General features: G+C 37.7%; 2 protein-coding genes across 2 annotated transcripts; one reads left to right on the top strand and one right to left on the bottom strand.

Annotated features, from left to right (window-relative positions):
- Positions 1-3,450: 3,450 nt before the first annotated feature.
- On the bottom strand, positions 3,451-4,287 carry LOC133302376 (uncharacterized). The gene has a single exon (XM_061502149.1). It carries the CDS (start codon positions 4,285-4,287, stop codon positions 3,451-3,453), a length of 837 nt encoding a protein of 278 aa, XP_061358133.1.
- An 11,898-nt stretch (positions 4,288-16,185) lies between these two features.
- On the top strand, positions 16,186-16,575 carry LOC133302375 (uncharacterized). The gene has a single exon (XM_061502148.1). The coding sequence runs from the start codon at positions 16,186-16,188 to the stop codon at positions 16,573-16,575; it is 390 nt and encodes a 129-aa protein (XP_061358132.1).
- Positions 16,576-26,422: the final 9,847 nt, after the last annotated feature.

The following is a 26,422-nucleotide window of genomic DNA, read 5'->3' as shown; positions in this document are numbered from 1 at the left end:
CACTTCAGCAGGTTTTTCAATTTTTTCTTTTTCGGGCTCACCTGCAGTATCTAGCTTTTTCTCAGCTTCCACATTTATGCTCGGCTTTTCTGGAGCAGCCACCACTTTGCCACTTATAGTTGCGACAAACATACAATCTTCCTTGGGATTTATAACTTTGTTACTAGGGAAATTACCTGGAGTTCTATCAGCAACTTGCTTGCCAGCTGGCCAATTTGATTCTCCAGATTTCTAATTGAAGCACTCATGTTTCTGGTATTAGCCCTAGTCTCTTTCATGAAAGCATTTGTATTTTTTGTATTGGCTCTAGTCTCTTCCATAGAAGCATTGGAGTGTTGAGCCATTGGTCCAACTAATCTCTCCAAATCAGAAAGTTCCTTCTGTGGAATAGGAGGAGGTTGCATAAAGTTGTTTGAGCTATAGTCAAGACCACCTCCTTGACCTCTCCTTTGAAAATTACTTTTGCCAGGAGAACTCTGATTTCTTTGAAAATTTTGTTGCGGCTTCTGCTTATACCAAACCCCATTCACTTGCAACTGCTATGGATTATCACCCATTAAAGTGGGACACTCATTAGACTCATGAGCTTCCTTGGAGTATTCACACATCACAGAAGTTGATTGAACCTTGGACACTTGCATTTTCTCAAACTTCTCATTCAAGCTGTCAAACTTTTTGGACAACAGCTTTTGTTCAGCAAGTATAGCATCATTGTTTTCCAACTTTATTACTCTTTTTCTTGCCTGAACTGGGAAGCTCTCATTCTCATTTCTTGCAAGTTTCTTGATCAAGTCAATGGCTTGCTCAGATGTACTCTGCCGAATAGAACCCCTAGCTGTACTATTTATCACCAATCTTGTTTCAGGAGAGATGCCATTAAAGAAGATTGCTACCTTTCTGTCATCATCTCCCTCATAGTGCGGACACTTCCGGATAAGTTCCTGGAATCTCTTCCAGGTTGCACGCAGCGATTCTCCTTCAAACTGGCGGAAGTTTGTGATCTCATTTACCAGCTGGTTGTACTTCTCCATAGAAAAGAACTCGGCAAAGAACTTTGTGGACAAATCTTCCCAAGTCATGATACTATTAGCTGGCTGCCTCTCTATCCATCTGAGAGCTTTTCCCTTAACAGCAAAAGGGAATAATCGCAGCCTGATAGCATCAGCAGACACTCCATTGTGCTTCGTAGTGTCACAGATCATCAGAAATCAATCTATGAACTCATGAGGATCTTCCTCCTCAGCACCAGAAAACTGAACCCTTTCCATCAAAGTAATCAGAGATGGCTTCAGCTCAAAATTGTTTGCCTCCACCTTCGGCCTGATTATACTTGAATTTGGCTATTGAACACCGGAGTCAGAATGGTGTCCAACAATCTTGGAGGTGGGTTGTTTGCATTGTTGTTACCTGTCATTTCTTGTATTGTTTGTACAGGTACGTTGTTGAATTCTTCCCAGATTATCTGCTTGGCAACTTTCCTCAGTCTCCTCTCAGTTCTTGCAATTTCAGAATCAATTACAAAATCTGTAGGGGCAAGTCTACCTCGCATAAACTCAGAAAACAAAATAATTAGTAGCACCTGCAAACACAAAACAAGATACAACAAAATAAAATAAAATAAAATAAAAAAATAAAATAAATAAAAATCCAATCTCAAAGATCAACGGTTATTTGTAATATTGGAATTAGCAATCCCCGACAACGGCGTCAAAAACTTGATGCTCTCCGGCAAGTATACCGATCGCACAAGTAATATAATGAGTAAGTAGAGTATCGTCTCCACAGGGATTGTAAACCAAGTACTACAATAACCAGTCCCCTTAAGTTGGAAAACTCGGTTTGTTGTTTGGAAAATTGTGAATTGAATTTGAGTAACAATATAAAATAAAGACTTGTTTTTATATTTTTATGTAAGAGAAATAAAACAATGACAATGAGAATTGATTTAAAAATATGAGAAAAGTATTGTAGCTAGAGCGCACTCACCTTATGATCCCCACTTCTTACTTTGGATTGATTTACAACATTAATTTATAAAATTACTCGGATAAATTATTATCTAAAATAATTAGTTAAATCCCAATCCCTTGGCAATTTAACTCTTTAATCCCCAATTGGAATCCTAATCCCTTAGCAACCCCTCATGAAAATTAAGCGATGAACTCTATAATTTAGGCATCCACAATTCAATACACATCTATTCCTAGCATGCATACGAACTGTTATCTTACCCCCTTTCAGCAAGAAAACCCCAATATCCCTATCTAGGGTTCTAACCCTCACACTATTATCAACTATTAGAGTGATCAATTCTAATAAAGAAAATATCAAATACGAACAAGGTAAAGATAAAGATAATTATATAAACGAACAATTATAAATCAATCCGCGTAACAAGGGTTCACATAGGGTTTGTGACCCTAACTACAATAAAAGAAAACTAGCCAAGCATAATCATGGCTAAAATAATTCAATATTCAAAAGCATAAAATTAAGAAGAAAAGAGAAGAAGAAGAACTGTAGAATAATCCTCCTGAGCTCTGCCGTCGGTCTCGTTCTGAAGAAATAGGTCTGAATCCCTAATTCTATCAAAAGGATCCTATTTATATGACTCTTTTCCTTCTTCCAAAAATACCCCCGAGATAACACGGTACTTCTATCCCGCAACCCGGCGCCAGTTGGCGCCGTTTTGGCGCACGTTTGCGCCAACTTCCTACCCAATGTATGCTGCAATTCAGAACTAATTCCCGTGGCTCGGCGCCAGTTGGCGCCATCCTTCTCATTTGGGCGCCAACTAGTGCCACTTCTCCTTGACTTGGGCGCCTAGCTAGTGGCGCCATTCTTCTCCTTGTTGGGCGCCTAGTGGCGCCATGATGCTAGGAGGCGCCATTCTGCTTCACTTTGGCGCCACTTAGCATGAGTTTGGCGCTAAGTGGCGCCATTTCTCTGGACCTTCGCCTATGTTGCACCCGGATGGAATTTTCCTACGTGTGGAGGTGCGTCAACAGGCTTTTTATAATTTGTAATTTTCACTCCTCTTTTCCTGTAAAAACACAACCAAAAGGTGAATATTATTGACATAGAAAGAATCAATATAAATAGCAAATATGTATTTAAATTGCTTTCTTATGACCCAATCCTTATCAATTTTAACATGGAAAAACCACACTTGCTAGAGGCACATCAGGTATCAACAGAACCTGAAGGTTGGCGAGTAGAACCTAAATGATTGCACAATAATGTCAGGAGCTGATTACAACTTGTCTGATCAAGGTTGTGAAGAATACTATCCAGAAGGGCACTTGACGGAGGCTGAATAGATGGAATATGAGAGGAAGTTTAATTAGCCACAACTACTTTAGCAAAATATTAGTTATTTTTCAATTTGGGCTTAAAACCTAGAGGGTAGCCATGTAACTTGTAACAGTTATCAATGGTATGACCATGATATTAGCAATGAGTGCATAAAGGGCATTTTCTGCGAGGTCCTTTGGAATTAGCATCAGTTTTAGTCACAAATGCTAGTGTGTTCGAGGGAGCAGCAGTGGAAAATGCATGAGGAGTAATCTGACGTTGTCGTTCCTCTTGAACTACCAGAGAAAATACTTTGTTAATGGGAGGAAGAGGGACATTGAGCAAAATTTGACCCCTGATTTGGGCAAAAGAATCATTTAAACCCATAAGAAATGCCATAGTGTACTCCATTTGAATATAAGAGAGAAAATCGCAGACACCACCACAAGTACAAGAACCACAAGAACAACTTGGCCGAAAATTGCTTAATTCTTCCCATAAAGATTTGAGTCTAGTAAAGTATACACTCGCAGAACTGTTGTCCTGATGAAGACTAGTCAAATCTCTTCTTAACTGAAAAATCCTAGGTGCATTGCTTTGTTGAAATCGATATTTTAGATTGGTGCATATATCAGCAGCAGATTCCGAATGTATGATAGTAGTAGGAATTTCTTTGGACACATAATTTAAAATCCAAGAAATTACAATGTTGTTGTTTCTTGTCCAAGAATGAAGAAGTTGAGAATCATTACCGTCAAGTTTGGAGATGGAGCCATCAATAAATCCAAGCTTGTTCTTAACTGATAAGGCAATTTTCATGGTGCGACTCCAAGATCCATAGTTATCTCCTGTGAGCGCTTGCAAAACCAGAACTAGGTCTGGAATGTCAGAGTGGTGCAGATAAAACGGACTCTGCAGATCTGCTGCTTCCGATCGAACCTCTGGAACAGTGATTGGATTAGGATTTTCTGAATCGGAATTTGAAGCAGCCATCGCGAACAAATATGAAGGTATGTTAGGGTTCCAATCAAAGGTAAAACGAAAAAAAAACGGTGAAGGAAAAAGAACATGCAATGTGAAGGAATCACTAATCAATGTAAAAGAGAACAAAATCGGTGAAGAAAAATTAGGGATCAGATGTGAAACGAAGCAAAAATGTATCAGTTGATACCATATTACACATGAATCAGATGAAAAAAGAAATGAGTTTTTATGAGAGAGAAAAGAGTTTTCTAGAAGAATGAAAAACCACTTACTAACAATAATGGGAAATGTATTTATACAAGAGAATATGTGACGTCAAATAAAAATAAATACAAACAGTAGTTACAATAAAACTAAACTAAAATAACAACTACATAGTTAATTATAAAAAAATATATATGTAATAGGCCAGAAGAGGGAAATGAATTGGAAAATAAACTCTTTACAATAGATTCATGGTGACAATTTGTTCGTTGGTCCACTTTGATGAAACAACCCATCAACTTATTGTGTAGCCAAACCCGATCGTGTTCAACGATTTCACATCCTGTATTTCACACTTTCACAGTGATCAATAAAGAAAACGAGGGAACTATTTAATGACAATGAAAGATTAAAATGGATATCAAATTGAACGGGAATTTGGGAAAACAACTTCTTATTTTTTTTAATAAATAGAATAAAGTTTGATATAAGGAAGTCAATTTGCTGCAGACAGACTTCCTAATTTTGAAAGGAAAGTATATTTTGAGAAATAAACTTTCAACTATGGTAATATGAAGAAAAAAATTAAAGTATAGTTTTCCATAATAACCTAGCTACTTGAACTTTACTCATAAAAAATGGTTGTAGAATAGTGAACAGGATGGAATATATATATATATATATATATATATATATATATATATATATATATATATGGAAAAATAATTTCTCATGTTGCATTAAAATTCAATTCTCATGTTGTGACCTTTCGATTTGCGTGCAAAATTTTTATTTTCCTTTTTTCTTTTTAATAAATGTGGGGCACACCACTAGTTGAGTCACAACATGAGAATTCAATTCTCATGCAATATGAGAAAATCAAACCAATATATATATATATATATATATACATTGTTTCCTTCTAAAAAAAGGTCTTAAGTAAGGTGCTAAACAAATGAGGGACTTTAGTCTCGGCTCATAAAGATATGAGCTTACATGTTTAAAATTAGCTGTTGTATTCAGATTTGAATTTGTATAAAAGCTCGTTTAATAAAAAGGCCTCAGGCTTCAATTCAAAAGTCTGGCCTTAAAGCCTCTCAAGCTGACCTTAAAGCCTCTCAAGCTGGCCCTGTATACTAACTTTTATTTTTATTTTATATATTTTATACTACTCGTGATAATACTCTATCTCTCCTCAATCCGTTTCTCTCCATTTTATTGGTTAAACAGATTTTTTGAATGATTTTGTTCTATATTATGTTATTTGGATATATATTGAATTTATGAATTTTGTGAAATTATTAGTGTTATTGATCGTATTTCTGCTTGAATAAATTTTTATTGTCTTATTTTTTTATTACAGACTATATCAGGCTTTTATTTTTTATAAATAAGTCAAGTCATAAGTTGTTATAATAGATAACAGACTAGTTTAAACTGGTAAATTTAAACACAAACATAACTTTTTAAGAGCATAGCCCAACCAAACACAATCCGTTAACACCACTAATCTTAAGTCTTAACAATGAATAAAGGTAAAACTAGAAGAGTGCCAACGCTAAAACAAGGAATCTATTGTGTGATAAATTGGGATCGAGTGCTTTGTTCTTTGTTGACGGGACGTGATAAATTGAAATTCTTTACTTTATTAAGCTGCCTGGGCCAACCCAGTCCAAATCTTATTAAAGCTAAAGCATAATCAAAACAAGAATACTTATCTTTTTATAATTTAATCGAACACTTATTTTTTTTATATTTAAAATAGAACCTGTGAACGCTTAATTGGTTCGAGTTGAAGGTATTTGAGTACCTTAAATATGCAATTTTGGGTTCGATTCCAAAATTAATGTTTTTAAAAAATACTGTTAAGAAATATCATTCTACTCCGATCCCTGGATTGATTACTCGTCCGAATATTATTTGAATATTATGCTAATGATTAGAAAAATATAAAATTGATTAATATAAGTTCACTAAACCACTTGAGTTTTTAGGTTAAAATTGATTCTTTACATAAAATTATTTATATTTTTTCGTTTCCCACAGACAGCGCCAATGTTCTGTCTGAAGACAGAGATGTCCAGCCGGTGGCTGGTATATTTTATGTAGGATCTAGGTGTCCTCTCTCAAGTATCTATGAATGAGATGCCCTTGAGGGTAGGCTGATCACTGTGCACAATAATAATCGATATGATCAAGGCGTGGGGTGTGTGCACAGTGACAAGTTAAGAGAGAGGGTTTAGAGAGTGTCCGTACCTTATTGGTTTAACCCTGTATTTATAGATGGGTTACCTGAAGGAGTGTAATTCTGGGCCTCTTAAGAATATTGGGGGCCCAAGTCCAACTGCTTAGCTGTCTGGATAGGATTGTCATCAATAGGAGATTCCCTTCCTTTTGTGCTGTCCTTTATTGGTCCTTCTAGAATACGGGCCTTTGTCAGGTCCATAACAGTTGCCCCCTAGCCCGGTAGTTTGGTTGTCCAGGCTACCGGGATGTAATAGCAGTGATCTCTTCATTTTATTTCGCAAGTCTGATTTCTTGTCAAAAGTTGGATGTGTTGCTTTCATAACAATAATTTTGATTTCTTCGCAAGAACTTGAGAATCTAAGGGCGTTCCCCTATCTTCCAAGATTATTTACCTCGGCTAGAACTCGCAACCTTACCCGTAGGCAATAGGGTTCAAGTACCTCGACATTGTTGGCCGGGCTAGAACTCGCAATCTTGCCCTTGGGCAAGACGGGTTCAAATACCCCTGCATTGTTGCGAGGCTAGAACTCTCAATCTCGTCCTGTGGGCGAGACGGGTTCAAATACCCCTCCATAGTTGCGAGGCTAGAACTCTCAATCTCGCCATGTAGGCGAGACGGGTTCAAATACCCCTGCATTGTTGCGAGGCTAGAACTCTCAATCTCGCCCTGTGGACAAGACGGGTTCAAATATCTCGTGTCTGTTTTCGTGGCTAGAACACTCAATCCTACCCTTTGGGTATGACGGGTTCAAATCCAACAGATTTCCTTACGGGGCTAGAACACTTTATCCTGCCCTTTGGGCTGGACGGGTTCAAATACCTTGTGTCTGTTTCCGCGGCTAGAACACTCAATCCTACCCTTTGGGTAGGACGGGTTCAATTCCGCTGGATTGCCTTACGGGGCTAGAACACTCAATCCTACCCTTTGGGTAGGACGGGTTCAATTCCGCTGGATTGCCTTACGAGGCTAGAACACTCTATCCTGCCCTTTGGGCTGGACGGGTTCAAATACCCCGGATTCCCTTGCGAGGCTAGAACTCTCGACCCTGCCGTCTTGGCGGGTTAGGTTCAAATACCCCGGATTTATTTTCCGTGGCAAAAACACTTAGTCCTTCCATTTTGGCAAGACGGGTTCGGACTCCCCGAATTTGCTTTATTTTGGGTCTTTATCCCGGATTGGGGTGTGACCCTTTCTCTAGGATCCCATCTCTCCAAACCCGTCTTCATTTTTTCGCGGATTGGGGTGATTCTCTTTCTAGGACCACATTTCTCCAAACCCGTCTTCATTTTTTATAAATAAACTATTTATATTCCGGTGGGCCGGTCTTCATTTTGACTCTATCTTCACAACCTACAAAAGTGAAATGTAAACATTTTGATTTCAAGTTTAGGCCGGAAGTATTCGCCTTTTTTCTCGAGCTCGGCTTCTCTTGCATCGGCTCTTCTTTCAGCTTGGCTTCTTTTGCCCAAATTTTGTATTCATCTAGATGGATTTCCTTACTTGAGTGGATCCGGATCTCTTTCCTTTTTTAAAGGGGATCTCTACACCACCTGTTTAACTATTCCTTACATCACAGCATGAAGAAGATAATTAGCAATAATTTTGGTTCAATCAGCAATCTATGATAATTCAATCAACAAATTATATTTGACCATATGCTATATGATCTGATTGAGCACCCATCCTAAAGCTCCCTGCTCCCTCGTTTTCTTGATATTTATTTATACTACGTGAACATAGGGAACGTGGCCTCATGGTGAAACCTGATGCTCCTTTTTTTTCATGATAATATTTAAATTATCTGCCGGCCTGCTTTTGCCGACATATAAGACTAAACACATGCATAACAATGTTGACCAACTTTCAAAATTATACATTTGCATGTCAATGCTTATGGAAACTTTACATCATATAAGAATTTGGTCCAGCAAGAAGTCATATAAAATCATGAAAATAATTTCCAGGATATAAAAGTAAGGAAAAGAATATTTTCCGGTTATTTTGTAACCATCCTGCTTGCAATAGGGGATGATTCCTGCAGTGGAGTAAGATAAACCAGCTCGGGTTTTTTTAATTTAAGCTCATTGGCATGGTTCCAGCATGTTATTTTTGCCTATTGAAATCTGATCCCAGCTCTGGTTTTGATGCCGAACTGCCATATTTATTGAAGTCCGATCCCAGCTTTGGTAATGACTTGGCTGAGATGCTTATTGTTGGATATTGGCTGAGATGCTTATTGGAGCCAATTTGAATTTCAATCTAACTCCTCTGTATTCTGCATATCAATTACCCATCTTTTGTTTGGGAAAATTGTTAGTGGTCACCATGGGAAAAACTCACCTCATACTTTTGGGTATTTCTCCAAAATATAAATGCATTAATTTCCAGCTAAAATTTTTCATCGGTCAATGAAAAATAAATCAATTGATAATTTGATAATAATATATGATTCATTGGAATCATTGACATTTAGTAATAAACAATTAATTACGTCGCATGAACTCAGCCGGGCTCTATTTGTTGTGATTGATGGTTTTAATCCGGCTTCATAGGCCTGGTCTGTTGGTGCACCTCTATTGGATCCAAAAGACATAAAAAGAAGGGATATATGAGACTAAATTACAAGGCATAACAGATGAAACATGGTGTTAATATTTCAATTCAATTTCAGCCATAGAGAGGTTCCCATGGTTTAATACATGTGTTACGCAACATGTCAAGGTTTCACATGCAAAGAGTTATTGTGACATGGAAATAAAAAAGCACTATTGTTACTGACATGTAAATAAGAGGCTTGTCATTGCCGATATGATATCAGAATGTGATGCAAGTTAGAACCATAATATATAACAAAGTCAAAGTATGAAAGATAAAGGAGTCTCCCTTTAATTTATTGGCAAGTCTTTGAGGTGGATATCTCGGTCTGTGCTCATATTTTTAGATCCATGGCCAGATTCAGTGATGGAGAACCTAACCCGGCTTTGTTTCATCTCACTGCCGAGTATAATTACTGATCTTCATTGATCATATTTTTTGTCAGTTGCAACCTCGCAATAAGTTCCTCGGTTGGCTACTTTCTATTTCGTTGATTCTGTTGCTATTGCTAATGCACAAATGCCTGATCATATTGCTGGGGCTCCATTTTATTTGGAACTAGAGTTCTCAATGTTTAAAGTTGTTGCTACTATCGCAGCTACTACCCAAACAAACTAGTGTAAAGAATCATTAACAACATCAAATGGTTACCAAATGGGAATTGATTTCAATTTGGCTCCAGTGCATAGTCATGCACATTCTATAAAATATTTATATTCCAAATCATAGAAATTTCATATGACTTGGTTATATTTTCAAAGTAATATAAAATGGAACACCGACCTGTACTTTAGCAAAGAAGGAAATATTCAATAACTTCTGACCTTGAATTTGATAGCTGGTGTTTCTTAATCTCTTGTCCACAAGCTCATGTGCACTCGTGGGTTTTCCGCCGAACGTTTTGACAGCGCAAATGATAATTGATCTTGTTAACTCTTGATCATTAATTTGTGGGCGTCTGGAAGAAAGCCTTTCTCTTTTGAAATGTTGCACGTCACACCAGGAATTCTTTTTGCAAAATATATACAAAACATGACATATATAAGCCATATATTTAACTTGAAATATATGAAACATGATACTTATCATCAGGAATCATTTTAAATTTCATCCTGGTTGAAGACTGAGCATGGAAGGGAGCTTTTATCCTTAAGACTCTCCGTTTGCTTGTCTACATTTCGGTCTCGGCCGCTCATTTGGTGATCGAATTATTGAAGCTTTTGAAAGTATAGTGCTATCATCATATAGTTTTTGAACTTATGTTGCCAGCTACTACATAAGTTGCGACGGATTTATCCTTGATCTTATAAGCCCTGCCATCATAGAGAATAGGACATTCATATTCGAACCACTTGCACCAGTTGATGAGATAGTGCTTTCTTTTGCAAGAGCTCTGAGCTTTAATATGAAAGGAGCAGCCTTGATTTTCCGATCGGCATATCTTTTGCCATTCTCTCCATGCTCTGCATAGAAGTTTAACATGCAATTCTGATAGATCGAGAATTCATGAATAGCTATAGCATAATGGTTAATCGCATGCACATGATATCCTAATGCGTTTAGCAAATGGACTTGGATGCAAATGACAATTGACACGTGTCATAACTACAAAATATTTTTAAACATATAGAGAATAAGGGATAAAGCACACCCTTTTTCAATCGGTTGGCAAATCTTCTTTAGTGGATCCTCGGGGTGCTTTGAATTTGTAGCTACAGTATTCAACCTCCATCACATTTGAGAAACCTTCTTGGCTATGGATATTTGAAGAAGACACGCTCCTTTATAATACAGGCGCATGCACATCTATTCCTGCCATATAGTAGTGATGGAACTTAAATGTTTCCAAATATTGGGCTTCCCGCAGAAGCTTTTATTTCATGCGGGTCTTCCACCATTCGATCGAGTTACTCTGCTGGCAATGGTTATTTATTCATCCATCGGTTGCATCCATTCAAATCGGTTGCATCAACTCAATGCTCTCTGCATTCTTGTTTTTTTTAGCTTGGCAAGCCAATGAGTTGAAGGATTTTTATCTTTGGACACAAACTCGTCCATTGAATATTGATTTCAGCTTCTGCTAGGTACTCGGCTGGTGTAATGATATTAATCAATTTGCCTTTTCGTACCCATTGGATTGGGATTTGTTTCCCGTTGTTTCTACAGCACATTCATCATTTGTCCTCGACGGGCCTGAGTTGGTGCACCATTAATTTAGCAACCTCCACATACTATTGTTGGGTCCCACCTTCGTTGACTTGCACCGTTGTTTAGAATGATTCTTATCTTATTGATAATGTGACCGATACTATATGGATTAGTAGCCACCCCTTGCCCGATCCTTCCTTATCTGCAAGTTAAATATTGACTTCCAAAACAAGTGATAAGAAAGCAAAGTAATTAAACACAGAAAAGAACAAGTCTTCTTCTGCAAGTGTTAGAGGAATAAGAGTGTTCCCAGGGCAGCTGCCAATGAATTTTTCGCGAACACGGTGTGTATCCACCTGCCAGGTTTACCAAAGCTGGAAAGGCCATAATTGTAAAATAGATCATAGCAGTGATCATAGCAGTTTTAATTATCTGCTGCTGTAAGAAATCCATCCAAATCGCCGGTAACTTCTTGCCATTGAGATCCATCTCTGAAGATGCTATTAGTTGTGACATAAAAAATCACGTCAGTGACCGTGATTAGGTCTAGGAGAACATGGTAGCGGCTATTGTAGTTTCTCCGACTTCGGTGTCGAACTCAAATTTGTGCAGAGATGTAATCCAGCAATTAAAATATTGCAAGTTACTATGTTTATAACAAATCCTGGATATTAAATCTTGGATCCCTGCATCATTGGAATCTTGCAAGCTTTCATGGGCCCCACGTCGAGGTGGATGGATTATGCAAAATATTGATATCCTTTCCTTATTTGATCATATCATATGAATTGAAAGGAAATAAATAAAATCAAATGAAATCAAATTAAAGTCGAAGGGGTTACTTCCTTTTTGGAATGCTGATTGCCTTGCGCCATGATGCATTTAATGGCTCATTCCGTGTTATTCCATACTCGAATCCGAGATGATGCTAGCATACTTTGGTGTATGATGCGCGGGGCTCACACCACCTGTTTGCTTTTTTCTTGCACCAAAACCAATGCTCAGTAACAGAGCTTGAAGAAGACAATCAACGATTGATTTAATTCAATCAGCAATCAGTGCTAATTATCCGTAATCAACAATTATTTTAATTCAATGTAATAATTGACCAACGACAATCAGTAATTAATAATAATTGATCAGCAATAATTTCATAATAAATACGATATTATTGACATTTTGATTCAATGTAATAATTAATCAGCAACAATCAACAATCAATAATTAATCAGCAATAATTTCATAATAAATATGACATTATGGACATTACCGATATTATTCGACATTCTGAATTCAAACTGGTCTTTTTCTCACAGTAACTTTGAATCCAGATATCCCGGCGAACAGGAATTGATATCACCGAACTCAGACTTGGCCCAATACGGACTCAAGCTTGTGCATGCAATCATGCTACCACTAGCCGTTCTCGGCTCAAGGAAAAGATTAGCAAATTCAAAGAAACTCTTATCTTTTGCAGCAGCATTTTTGCAATATCCACCGCTGTTACTAGTATTTATAAGGCTTATGTCTTCGAGGATCTCAACAATGGAAAAGATTATCCCTGCAACAATGGATATTTTCCTCCAATATTTAAAAAAGGTGGATCCTTTTCTTGAACAATATTTAAAAAAGAATTGGATCCTTTTCTAAAATATTGATATAAAATATTAAAGAGGTGCATCCTTTTCTAAAATATTTAAAAGGTGGATCCTTTTTTAACGCAAATTAAGACTAGAAAAAGGGAGGAAACTTAGCTTTTGTTCTTTGGTTGATTTGCTTCCTTTTTTGTTAGACCCGATCTCAGCCACGGTAAGGGTCTCAGGGTCTCGGTTTCCATCTCGGTCTCCATTTTGATCTCGGCCATGATCTCGACAATGGTGGTGGTGGTCATAATTTCGATCTCAGCACCAGTCTCAATTTATATCTCGACTTCTGCTTGCTAAAGCAACCCCCCGATCTTGAAAGGTTGATACATTTCATATTTGAATTTTGCACCCATCGTATTAGGATTTGGATGTGGCGGCGGCTGCTGCGCTTTCACCACTATTGGGGTGGGAATAGAATTTTTTCGTTTCCCACAGACAGCGCCAATGTTCTGTCTGAAGACAGAGATGTCCAGTCGGTGGCTGGTATATTTTATGTAGGATCTAGGTGCCCTCTCTCAAGTATCTATGAATGAGATGCCCTTGAGGGTAGGCTAATCACTGTGCACAATAATAATCGATATGATCAAGGCGTGGGGTGTGTGCACAGTGACAAGCTAAGAGAGAGGGTTTAGAGAGTGTCCGTACCTTATTGGTTTAACCCTGTATTTATAGATGGGTTACCTGAAGGAGTGTAATTCTGGGCCTCTTAGGAATATTGGGGGCCCAAGTCCAACTGCTTAGCTGTCTGGATAGGATTGTCATCAATAAGAGATTCCCTTCCTTTTGTGTTGTCCTTTATTGGTCCTTCTAGAATACGGGCCTTTGTGAGGTCCATAACAGGTATAATTCTTAATTTTAAACTCAAGTGTGCATGTACACACCGAACAATGCTATACAAGGAGAAAATTTTAATTAGAATTTTGATAAAGGATGGTTGCCATTAGGGTTGATAAAAATGAACTAATTCGTAGGGTTGGTTTATAACCCGCCAAAAATGAGCAGGGTTGGGTTGGCAAAAATGAGCTGTCAACTCGAGCAAACCCAACTCGAGCCAGCTCGTAAAAAAATGAGCAAACCCACGGGTCAAACGAGCCAGCTCGCGGGTTGAATTTTTTTTATAAAAAATACAAAATATAATATACAAAAATGGACAAAACTCACATATGCTATCATAATTTTTTTTCCTTCTCTAAACCTAAGTCCCTAATCTTCTCACATCCCTACCATTTTTATAGTGTTAGGTTGTGGTGACTCTGTTTGGTTCAAATATCTTACCCAGTTGGTAGCAAGTGGTTCTGACTATTTCTTGATCTTGATGTAAATTTGTTATGAAGAAAATTCGAAACTAAAATATTTTGCTTTTATTTCTCATTTTGTAACCCTTTGTTTAAGCTAATGGAAGCCACATAGCTGGTGCATTAATACTACAGGGTCATTTAAATAGGCTGAAAACGAGCCAACCCGCGAGCAATTTTCGAGCTAACCGAGAGCCAATTTTCGAGCCAACTCGCGAGCTATTTTTTCAAGCCAACCCACGAGCCATATTTTTGAGCCAACCCTAACCCGACTCAGGTCGGGTTGAGTTGAGTTTTCTAGCTCTCTTTTTTTCGGACTATCTTAATCCAGCTCGTTTTTTTCGAGTTGAATGCGATTTGGACTATGTTGAATGCGGGTTGGGCCGTTTTGCCAAGTTGTAATGCCAACTGATTCTAGAAAAAAAAAACACTTTAAGCTGTATAACATTTTCCAAATCCCGAACAAGCATTTCAGACAAACAATCACAGAATTTTTGTGGGCTTTCTACACTCTATATATGTATATATATATATATAGATAATAGAATTCGGGTTGGTTTTCCGTTTTTATGCACAACAATATAAAAAAAAATAAAATAAAATAAAAATCTAGCAACGTGATTCTTTCAACTGAGTTTTGTTTATTTCTCTAACTGCACAAGTCATTTAGGAATCCGATACCATTTAAGTGCTCCTTTGAAAACCCTCATACTGGTTTGTTTTTCTGTATTACGCCAAGTGTTGCTCGAGATACAAAAGCGTTGTACTACTTGGTTTCGAGTCTAATAGGTGGAAAGTGGGAAGTGGGAACCGATCCTTAGATTCCCAACACTCACGTTCCATGTAAAATTAAGAAAAAAGCTCTCATAATAGTCTCAGTTAAGAATCTCAATTAACAAGATTACCTTCTGTAAATACTATTGGTTTCCACATATACTATTGGTTTCCTCAACAATGACAATTCAAACATCCCCCCCCCCCCCCCCCCCTTATATTATTTATAGGATCATCAATTATTCAATTAATCTTATTTGAGAAAGGTTATATTGATAAATTTTTTGTTTACTATTCTGCCTTGAGCAGATCTGTCCGACCTACGGTCAGGTCTTTGATATTGGATTTAGAGCTTTCTCTCTAGATATCTATGAATTAGGTATCTTGGGGACAACAGATCGCAGATCGCTACACACTATATGATGGCCTTAACCAGAGGGGTGTGTGTGTGTGCACTGTCGTGTTTGAATGAAATAGGGTTCGAGAGATCAGTCATACCTATGGTCTTTAATCTTATTTATAGAGCTTACTTCTGGGCTGATGTTGGTTGGGCTTCTTGCTACTGTGAGCCTTTCTCTGGTCCATAACATTTACAAACTCTTACAAATTACACTATATCTTACGGTTAGATTTACGATAAGATTTCACTCAAGATTATCTTAACAGTTTAAAAAAATTTATAAATATAACTTTTCCCCGTCTGATTGGAACAAGAACACATGGACGGCAAAATTCTCCAACTCGAATTTGACTAACTAAGTTGGAACAACACGTGCTTTGTGGTTTAGTTCCTTGTCTTTCAATCTTTCCTTTTCACACCGGGCTAAACCCTATAAAACCAGCTTCTGCACCTCTTACAACTTACACTTAACCCACAATCTTGTGAGCTTAAACCGTTTGAGAAACAAACACCACCACCAGGAGCCTAGGCCTTCCATTACTGAATCAAATCCTCCCTTCTTGAAAACAAAAAAATTACTGCTATCCCTCTACATCGATGGGGAATGAAAACTCAGCAATATCAAACAAACATGGTGGCGAGGCACTGAAGGTTGTTTCAACTGAACCATATGTTCCAAGGCAAAGGAAACGCTCAACAAAGGCAAAGATGGTAGGTGTTGGGGAGGACTCAAAGCAACATGGTAAGAAACCACTACATAGGGAAGACACTTTCACCAACTACATTAAACGTGCTAAGTATAAAATCAGAAGCTTGTCAAACATTGGTGGCCGTGAGGAGCAGAGCAACCCTGCACCAGATGAGGCTTATGGCACCAACAAGAAGGAAAACGAAACAGACCAGTTTTCAAATTTTATTCATCAAGCTAAGAATAAGTTGAGAACTGTGTCAAAAATTGGAAAGAATGGTTCCTTCAAAAGAGGGTAAGACCTTGAAGGTTTAACCGGAGAGCCTCAGATGATGTAGATTAGCAATGTTGGTGACTTGTGCTGGTGATGTTTTGTGCATCTAATCTTAGTTGTTGAGTGGAGTGTGTTAAAATAAGGAGAAATTCCTTTGTGTTTCTCAAGCAAGAAGTTTGTTTTATGGGTTTTATTAATATACTTTTATATAAGATAGGTATCTTATGTTGTAGAGAGAAACTAAGTGGATTCCACTATTACAAGAAAAAAAAAAGAAAAAAAAATAAGGTACGGAAATAGAAGTGAAAGAAAATGAAATAAGTTAGCTTATGTAAAAGGAAAGTAATATTTCTCTTGTTTTATTCTGTATCAATGAATGTGCATCACTTTTATGTATAATGTTAAACTAGAATTAAAATAAAAGACAGTGATAAATTGGGTACTGAAGTAAATACAAATTTATTAGTTTTGTGAAACTGCCCTTGCTACGAGTGCAAATAAGAATTTCAAAAAAAAAAAAAAAGGCCCTACTAAGCCATGCAAGCATATACTTTTTTTTTTTTTTTTATAACAGCATATACTTTTATTTTAATGATACCACATTTCTACGAAGTATACTTTGAAGTTTTGGCATTGATTTCTATTTAGTATTTACGTTTTGATTCACCCTGTTTCTTTATCTTTAATTTGAATTTATCAAACTTTAAATATAAATTTTTCGTAGTGTTCAGTTGAAAGTTGTTCTGGACTAAATTATCAGGTTCCATTTCAAGCCCAATATTAAATCTTCACGGCAGAACAAAAGGCCACTATCATATGGTATTTACATAATCATAGCAAATAATTACTTTATTAATTAATTATTAATTTTCAATAAATTATAATTGTTAGATTAACGGAAATTAACGATTAAAATGTAGTTGCAAGAGATTATAAACGAAAATAGGTTGTAAGTATATCTTTTCTCTTACATAATCATAGCAAATAATTACTTTAGGCAAAATATTCCCCCTTATTTTAAGTTTATTAGAGTTTAAGTTAGTATTTATTCATTTGACCAAAAAAAAAGTTAGTATTTATTCCTTAGTAAATTAGACATTCTTATTTATAAACAAACCGGAATTTCTAACACATACAATACACATGCCAAATTACCCAGGTAATGAATGTAAGAATATAACCTACGATGCGCCTTATGAAGCCCAGAGATAATACTGTGGTCGATTTAAAGATTCATTTCATGTCCTCCAAGAGAAAACTACCACGAACGTTAGCACTCTACGGATAATCTGAATTGGGCTTTACGGCAAAGTAAAAACCGTGTTTTCGATGGTATTTATGGGTCCTCATGAAGTTTATGGGCCTAATGTGGCCCTTTCAAGATATTTGATGCTTTTCTTCTAGATTTCTTTTTGATTACTCATTTGGATAAACAAGAGTAGACTGCCATTTTGGAAACAGAGAAAGAAAATGAAGCTGTATATGTATTGTCATTACATTTAATTTACTATATATTTTACTTAACACATAGCAGCAATGGTTATGAGAATCGTGTGAATTTTATCAATTTAATTATCATCTAATAAATTCTTTGTGACACATTTCATATGAACATCATCTCAGGTTATGATCCTAAGAAAAAGAAAGGAAACTATGTTCTTTATATATATATATATATATATATATATATATATATATATATATATATATATATATATGTTGGGTTGGAAAATATCGGTTCCCTCAAGCTCGGCTCATGGGCCTTCTTTCTTTGCGAAATTAGTCAGCAAGATCCTGATCTCGGATTTCAGCAATATCTCGGTCTGAACTTCACCAGATCGGACAGCGTAGCGGAAAATCAAAAACAAACAGGAGAGAGAAAAGAAGGAGAGAGAGAGAGGGAGAGAGAGAACACAAACAGTTTTTAACGTGAGAAAACCTTCTCCAATAAAGAAGTAAAAACCCACATGACCTAGTCCAGTTCAAAAATCCACTATGAAAATAATGGTTACTAAGAATTAAATTCACCAATGTGGTGGTTAACTCAACCTCTCCAACAATGGTAATAATCAAACTTCCCTAGAAATGTTTCACTCAAACTCTCTAGAAATCTCTCAAATACAAAGCATAAAACTTTGCTCAAATCTCTCAAATAATTTTCTCTCAAATTTTTCTCTCTCAATCTCTAACCTAGCATCCACCCACAACTAATGAATATATAGAGGAGGTGAGATCTAGGATTTAGGGTTTTTAGGAAACCCCTCAATGGGCTTGGGCTTAGCATTGAAGGAGGAAGCCCAACAAATCTCCCCCTCAGACTTCAGTGCGTCAGCTTCAGCATCAACCCGACTCCTTCACAGCAGTCTTAAAATTTCCTTGTTGGAACCGGCTTTGTCATCATGCCGAACCAATTATGGTCAGTGTGCACTTTGACGAGTTCGAGCTCTCCACCTTCCACCACATCCCGAATCCAGTGATACATCACATCAATATGCTTAGTTCGGGAGTGATAGGTCGAATTCTTCGCAAGATGGATTGCGCTTTGATTGTCACAACCCAGTTGGTACTTGTCTTGATCATGGTCGAGTTCCATGAGGAACTTCTTCATCCACAGCATCTCTTTTCTTGCTTCAGTCGCGGCAATATACTCAGCCTCAGTTGTCGATAGTGCAACACATTTTTGAAGTCTTGATTGCCAAGAGGAAGCTCCTCCGGCAAATCTCATCATGTATCCCGTCGTCGATTTCCTCGAGTCGGAATCTCCCCCTAAATCAGAATCTGAGTAGCCTTGCAACTCAGCTTTGCCTTCTCTAAATTGGAGGCATATGTTGGTCGTACCTCGGAGGTACTTGAAGATCCACTTCACTGCTTCCCAGTGCTCTTTGCCGGGGTTTGACAGATACCGGCCTACCATTCCAACAGCATACGCCAAGTCGGGTCTAGTGCAAATCATTGCATACATCAAGCTTCCGACGGCGGATTGGTACGGGACCTTCATCATCTCGTCTTTGTCTTCATCAGATTTCGGACTTTGCTTCTGGTTCAGCTTTATGTGTCCGGTTAAGGGGGTGCTCACTGATTTGGCTTTGTCCAAGCTGAATCTCTTCAGAATCTTCTCAATATACTTCTTTTGACTCAGCCACAGTAGCTTCTTTTGTCTATCTCGGATAATCTTGATTCCGAGAACCTGCTTTGCAGGGCCGATGTTCTTCATTGCGAAAAACGAGCTCAATGCCTTTTTCCGGGCGGCTATCCTCGATTTATCTTTCCTTACAATAAGCATGTCGTCAATATATAACAACAAAATCAAAAAATCTCTGGTCTCATACCTCTTCACAAATACGCAGTGGTCGACTTCTGTTTTCTCAAACTTGTGATCAGTCATGAATGATTCAAATTTCTTGTACCACTGTCGAGGTGCTTGCTTCAAGCCAAAGAGACTCTTTTTCAACCAACATACCAAGTCTTCTTGGTGTTAAGCTCGGAACCCTTCAGGTTGCTTCATATATATTTCTTCTTCTAAATCACTGTGAAGAAATGTCGTCTTCACGTCCATTTGTTCTACCTCGAGGTCCATCGAAGCCGTTATTGCTAACACGGTTCGGACCGAGATTATTTTCACCACAGGAGAAAAATCTCCTGAAAATCTACACCTTTCTTCTGATTGCAGCCTTTCACTACAATCTTGGCTTTTGCCCGCTCTTTTCATTCTTAATCTTGTAGACCTATTTATTTTTCAGAGCTCGTCTTCCTTCAGGCAACTCAGTCTGCTCATAAGTCTGATTTTCGTGCAGAGACTTCATCTCGTCTTGCATTGCCTTTTCCCATTCATCTTTCTCTGAGCTCGTCACAGCCTTATCATAACTCTGAGGCTCACGTCTTCAGCAACAACAGTGTATTCATTAGATGGGTATCTTGTAGAGGGTCTTCTTTCTCGAGTTGGATATCTCGGCTGTTCTTCAGCTTGAGAACCCGGTTCATCATTTTCATCCCGGATCTCATCATCAACTCGGATCTCAGTATCTTGGTCATCATCAGCTGGTTGTTGTTCATCATTTTCTTCATATTCTTGATTTTCTCCCCCTGCTTCAGCTCGAACAGGAGGGATGGGTTCTTCACGTCTGACAGTAACTCGGACTTTGGGCTTCGAGATGTCATGAATGTTCTCATCTTCATGAAAGATCACATCTCGACTTCTCACTATCTTTTTATTGATTGGATCCCAAAGTCGGAACCCGAACTCACATCTCGGCGAACCAAGATAAATGCATTCTTTAGTCTTCGTATCAAGTTTAGCCCTTTCATCTTTAGGGATATGCAACAAAGCTCGGAATCCAAACACTTTCAGTTGATTATAGCCCGCTTTCTGACCTGTCCAGACTTCTTCTGGAATTTCTCCTTCAAGTGGCCGTGATGGTGAGAGGTTGATCAAGTCAACAGCAGTTTTGACGGCTTCTCCCTATAATGATTTCGGTAACCCGGCATTAGATAACATGCTTCGTACCTTCTCTTGAATTGCTTGGTTCATCCTCTCAGCCAGTCCATTCAACTGTGGAGTCTTGGGGGGCGTCTTCTCAAGTCGAATCCCGGCCACTCTGCAATAAGCATCAAAAGAGCCGCAATACTCACCACCATTGTCAGATCGGACCACCTTCAATTTCTTGCCAGTCTCTTTTTCAACCATAACATGGAATTCTTTAAAGAATTGGAGTACATGGTCTTTAGACTTCAACAAATATACCCATACTTTGCGGGAATGGTCATCAATAAATGAAACAAAATACTGAGCTCCTCCAAGGGATCTTTCTGACATGGAGCAAACATCAGTATGGACGAGGTCAAGAATATACCTGCGTCGTCTGGGTTGATCCGGTCTCACAAAAGAAACCTGGTGCTGCTTTCCAGCTAGGCAGTGCGTGCAACTCTCCAACGCTTGGCCTTTCAACCCGGTCAATGATCCTTTCTTGTTCAGGATCTGGAGCCCTTTCTCGCTCTTATGGCTGAGGCGCTTGTGCCGTAGCTCCAAGCTAGGTTCTTCTCAGACAAAATTGGCTTCTCTGCCATTGATCTTTCCTTGCATCACGTACAAGGAGCCTTCCTTCTTACCTCGGGCCACGACCAAGTTTCCCTTGGCCAGTTTCCATCTAACACTACCGAAGTAATTCACTAACCCGACATCATCAAGCTTGCCTACCGAGATTAGATTCAACTGCATGTCAGGAACATGCCTTACATATTTCAACACTAGTCGGAACCCATCATCCGTGGTCCGGGTTACATCACCGACACCGACAATCTTGCTAGTCACTTGATTTCCCATCTTCACGAATGCAAAATCACCACCTCGATAAGAGGAGAAAAAACCTTTGTGTGGAGTAACGTGGAAGGAGGCACCAGAGTCAACAATCCAGGTACAATCATCATATGCAACATTCGAATAATTATCCTCACCAAGGAGAAATATCTCGGCATCAGGATTTGCAGCCACCGCAGTGGTGCTCTTTTCTTCCCTCTTTTTTGGAATAATCTAATCTGGTTTCACAGAGCCGTTCTTCTCGTCATTCTGCAGGGTCTCGCAGTCTGGCTTCTTATGACCTGTCTTTCCATAGTAAAAGCACTTCAACTCATATTTCGGCTTTAACCGACCTCTGGACCTTCCTCTTCTATCACGATCTCGATCTCGGCTCTTGCTTCTACCCCAGGAGTCAGATTTCCCTCTGTTCTCAGCAACGTTGGCCTCAGACGTGCTCGAAATACCTCGTTCTTTTCTCTTGGATTCTTCGCCCAGGAGGCTGTCTGTCACGACATTCATCTTCAATTTTCCATTTGGAGTCAAATTATTCAAGGTAACCACTAGAGTATCTCAGCTTTCTGGCAGCGAGCTCAATAGCAGCAAGGCTTGCATCTCGTCATCAATTTTCATCTCAGCCTTTGACAGCTGATTCACAATACCTTTGTAGGTGTTGTGATGTTCAATCATACTCATGCCATCCTTGTATTCAAGCTTCACAAGTCGGCGAACCATGTGTGCTTTGTTCCTGGGAGTCTTCTTCTGAATCATGGACTCCAGCTTCGTCCACAACTCGTACGCGTTCGTGAACTCGGACACGTGCTCAAAGATGCTTCTGTCAATATATTTTCTAATTGTAGCTACCGCCTTACGACTCAGGATCTCTCATTCCTTATCGGTTTTTCCTTCCACGGATAATGGGCTCGTGTGAATCTTTGCAGTAGAGATGATCTTCCATCATTGGTCTCCAATAGGTGAAATTATCTGCGGTCAGCTTGAACATATCTCCATCATGAGTTATTCCACTGGTCTCCATCTCGTCTCCCTCAGAACTCGTCGAACTCGGGCTCTGATACCACTGTTGGGAAATATCGGTTCCCTCAAGCTCGGCTCAGGGGCCTTTCTTTGCGGAAGTTAGTCAGTAAGATTCTGATCTCGGATCTCGGCAATACCTCGGCCTGAACTTCACCAGATCGGGCAGCGCAGCGGGAAATCAAAAACAAACAGGAGAGAGAGAGAGAGAGAGAGAACACAAGCAGTTTTTAACGTGGAAAAACCTTCTCCAATGAAGAAGTAAAAACCCACAGGACCTAGTACAGTTCAAAAATTCACTATGAAATTAATGGTTGCAAAGATTCAAATTCACCAATGTGGTGGTTAACTCAACCTCTCCAACAATGGTGATAATCAAACCTCCCTAGAGATGTTTCACTCAAACTCTCTAGAGATCTTTCAAATACAAAGCTTAAAGCTTTGCTCAAATGTCTCAAATAATTTTCTCTCAAAATTTTCTCTCTCAATCTCTAACCTAGCCTCCACCCACAACTAATGAATATATAGAGGAGGTGAGATCTAGGGTTTAGGGATTTTAGGAAATCTCTCAATGGGCTTGGGCTTAGCATTGAAGGAGGAAGCCCAACGATATATATATATATATATATATATATATATATATATATATCATCTAATAAAATATAAGGGGGCGTTTGGTAGAGGAGAAATTTTTTTACAAGGAAAATATAATTACTAGGAAAATGAGTTTGGTAGAAAAAATTTAAAAAAATTGTTTGGTAGGCCGAAATATTATCGAAAAAATTGATTTTAGTTTGCTGAATTTATGTTTGGTTAAAGGTAAAATATATGTGAGAAAATATGATTAAATAACCACAACAACCCTTGAGTAAAATAAAATGGGAAAATATGATTTTAGTTTGCTGAATAGTTTTCCCCAACATTAGGGTCATTTTGATCTCCTTGCTTGCTGTCCTTTTTGGATTTCCCCATCTATCAGCAAATACTACCTTGTAGGTGGTTATTTCAACAATATTTTTTACACACAAAAAGCAAATTCTGGGCAAATAACTTTCCTAGCAAATTTTTTTAAAACCCGACACTAAATATGGACATATAAAAATACCACTTCCATTTGCCTAGGTATGTTCAACAAAAACTTGTACCAAATAGCTTATGTTGAAGAGCATAATATCATTGGATGGATGAATCTCTTATGTGGTTTGATTAGCTAAAAAATAAGTGAAATATAACATAAAAAAATTATTTTTTTTAAAAAATAGTATAAGTACTGTATAAAAAAAATTTAAGAAAAAAAATCAAATTTCTTAGTCATTAAATTAGCACACAAAGAGAAAACGAATAGAAACATTATTTTTTCTACAGGCGCAATTGGATCTGTGGAACCGTTTAGACCATTGCAGTTTCGGATACAACAGATCATCATCGTTTTAATTTACCTCTTGACTCGCAGATCTACATTGAACCACCTCATGTATGATTTCCCTTCACAAACCGATCTCCTCTGCGTAATGGGACGAACTCACAAAATGATCTTCTCTGTGTCAAAGCATGATCATATCTCACGTGTTTCAGGCAAATCTTTTAGACTATCCTCAAGGGAGAAGGAAAAATGTGTTGGCATTTTTTTAAATCTGAGCTTACATTTTTAGTTGATTAACCTAGGAGGCTGATGTGGCGAAACCCTAGCCCTAAGCTCTTTGAACTCTTCTTACACTTTTAGCTCAATTGGACTTAAGTAAATGAATATAAATCCAACATCTTCATTATATCAATTTTATTCCACTCTAAACAATGAAAAATACAAATGATAACATAATACATTCGTATTATTTTATTTATGAATATCATAAAAATTTTAATTGTAAATATTGATAATCAAATAACTAATAACACAAAAAATTGCCGAATGACTTGATCACTTATGAGATGATATTCTATCTCTATGTATGTTGTCCATCAATATTTATCAAACTCAACCCTAAAGTCATCCACCAAACAAGAGACGGATAAAGAGAAAGGAAATAAAAAATAAAAAATCACCCCGACCAAAAACGAATTCGATATATCAAACCAAATGGTTTTTCCCAATTGCAAGAAACAAGGGAAAAAAATAACTGCGAGACAGACAGAGGGTACTACAAGACTACCCGCAATAGTACATAGTCTAATTGTTAAGAATAAGAGTAGTAGTCGTCGAGGGAAGCTTCCCCTCAAGGTTCCGATAGACACGAGTATCCTTTCATGCCCCATTTGCAGCCATTTATCGCTGCTCCACACTCGTTAATTTGTCCTTTTCTTCCTTCGTCGACCCACATAGAACCATACTATACTAGATCACAATTTAGTCAAGCCATCATATATTATAATTAAATCTTATACATGTATGTACGTATAATACTAGTTAATTAGATGTTGAGCAGCAGTGAACACACTGTAATATATTATATGTGGCAATTATTATTATAGTCCAATCAAACAAAAGGACTAAATTTAGAGCACTCGACCATGACAGTCTGTTCATATATGTACAAACATAGCCTGCAATGTAACCAAGTTGTCACGTGATACGCACGGTTTGCTAACACTATCACAGATACTGCCACACTGGCTATGGTTAGCAACTAGTAGTAGTGTATAGAGTATTGCCGCAGCTGCACTACTTGCGGCTTTTTCTTTTATTATTTTGCAGTGTTTGTTACAGTTGCTATATTGATTATTATCATTATTATGAGAGTTATGGCTTATAGTGATGTGCATGATTCTTTGGAATGGATAATGGATTACTGAAGCTACGTGGTAATGCTAGAGGCGATCCAATTCAATTAGCTAGATAGACATGTTGCTTCTCGAGACTGATATGATAAAAATCTCGAGTGCAGTGTTAGTACGGCCAATTATTTATTTATCAACCATATATGACATTAATTAAGTACATATTGATTCTACACCTATATTATAATTATAGATACTTTGTAGACCAACGGTTTGACTCATTATCCCATGTGTAACTAACATGGTTTTCAAAGTCAAATCCCTCTCTCTTACAATTACAAGTTTTCAAAGATTAGTTAATACAATTAATTGCCTAGCATCCCGTTTTCGCAGAAAATATCTGAGAGATTAATTTCAAATCTTGTAATTAATCTTTATAATAATTTTCTTATTATAAAATACGGAATGCAATTTTTTAATTAGATCCTTTTTATTGAATATTTAAAAGATTATGAATGAAAAATGTATTTTATGAGAATATAATAAAACTCGGTGAAATTTTTTTGGTTAAAAACGTCCTTAACTTGTATGTGTCCGACACAAAACGGCACACATTAACACATGAAGTGATGGCAAAAATTTCAGGAATGGCCTGGAAATCAAAGTGATTATTCTGCTCTGAATTCAAAGGTTGCTGAAAAACATGTATAGAAAAAGCAGCAGTTCTCTACTCGCTTGATCTGCCATACTTGCGGCATACACATGTGTCACTGAAATCCTTTCCTCTGGTGAATGCATGAACATTATTGGAAAGACATATGGCACACATGCGCGT

Source organism: Gastrolobium bilobum, unplaced genomic scaffold (genome assembly GCF_033153095.1).
Source record: "Gastrolobium bilobum isolate Gb01-03AN ecotype WA unplaced genomic scaffold, APGP_CSIRO_Gbil_v1 utg528, whole genome shotgun sequence".
NCBI classification, from domain to species: domain Eukaryota; kingdom Viridiplantae; phylum Streptophyta; class Magnoliopsida; order Fabales; family Fabaceae; genus Gastrolobium; species Gastrolobium bilobum.
Note: the sequence above shows the minus strand (reverse complement) of the source record. Positions and strands in the feature narration are given on the sequence as shown.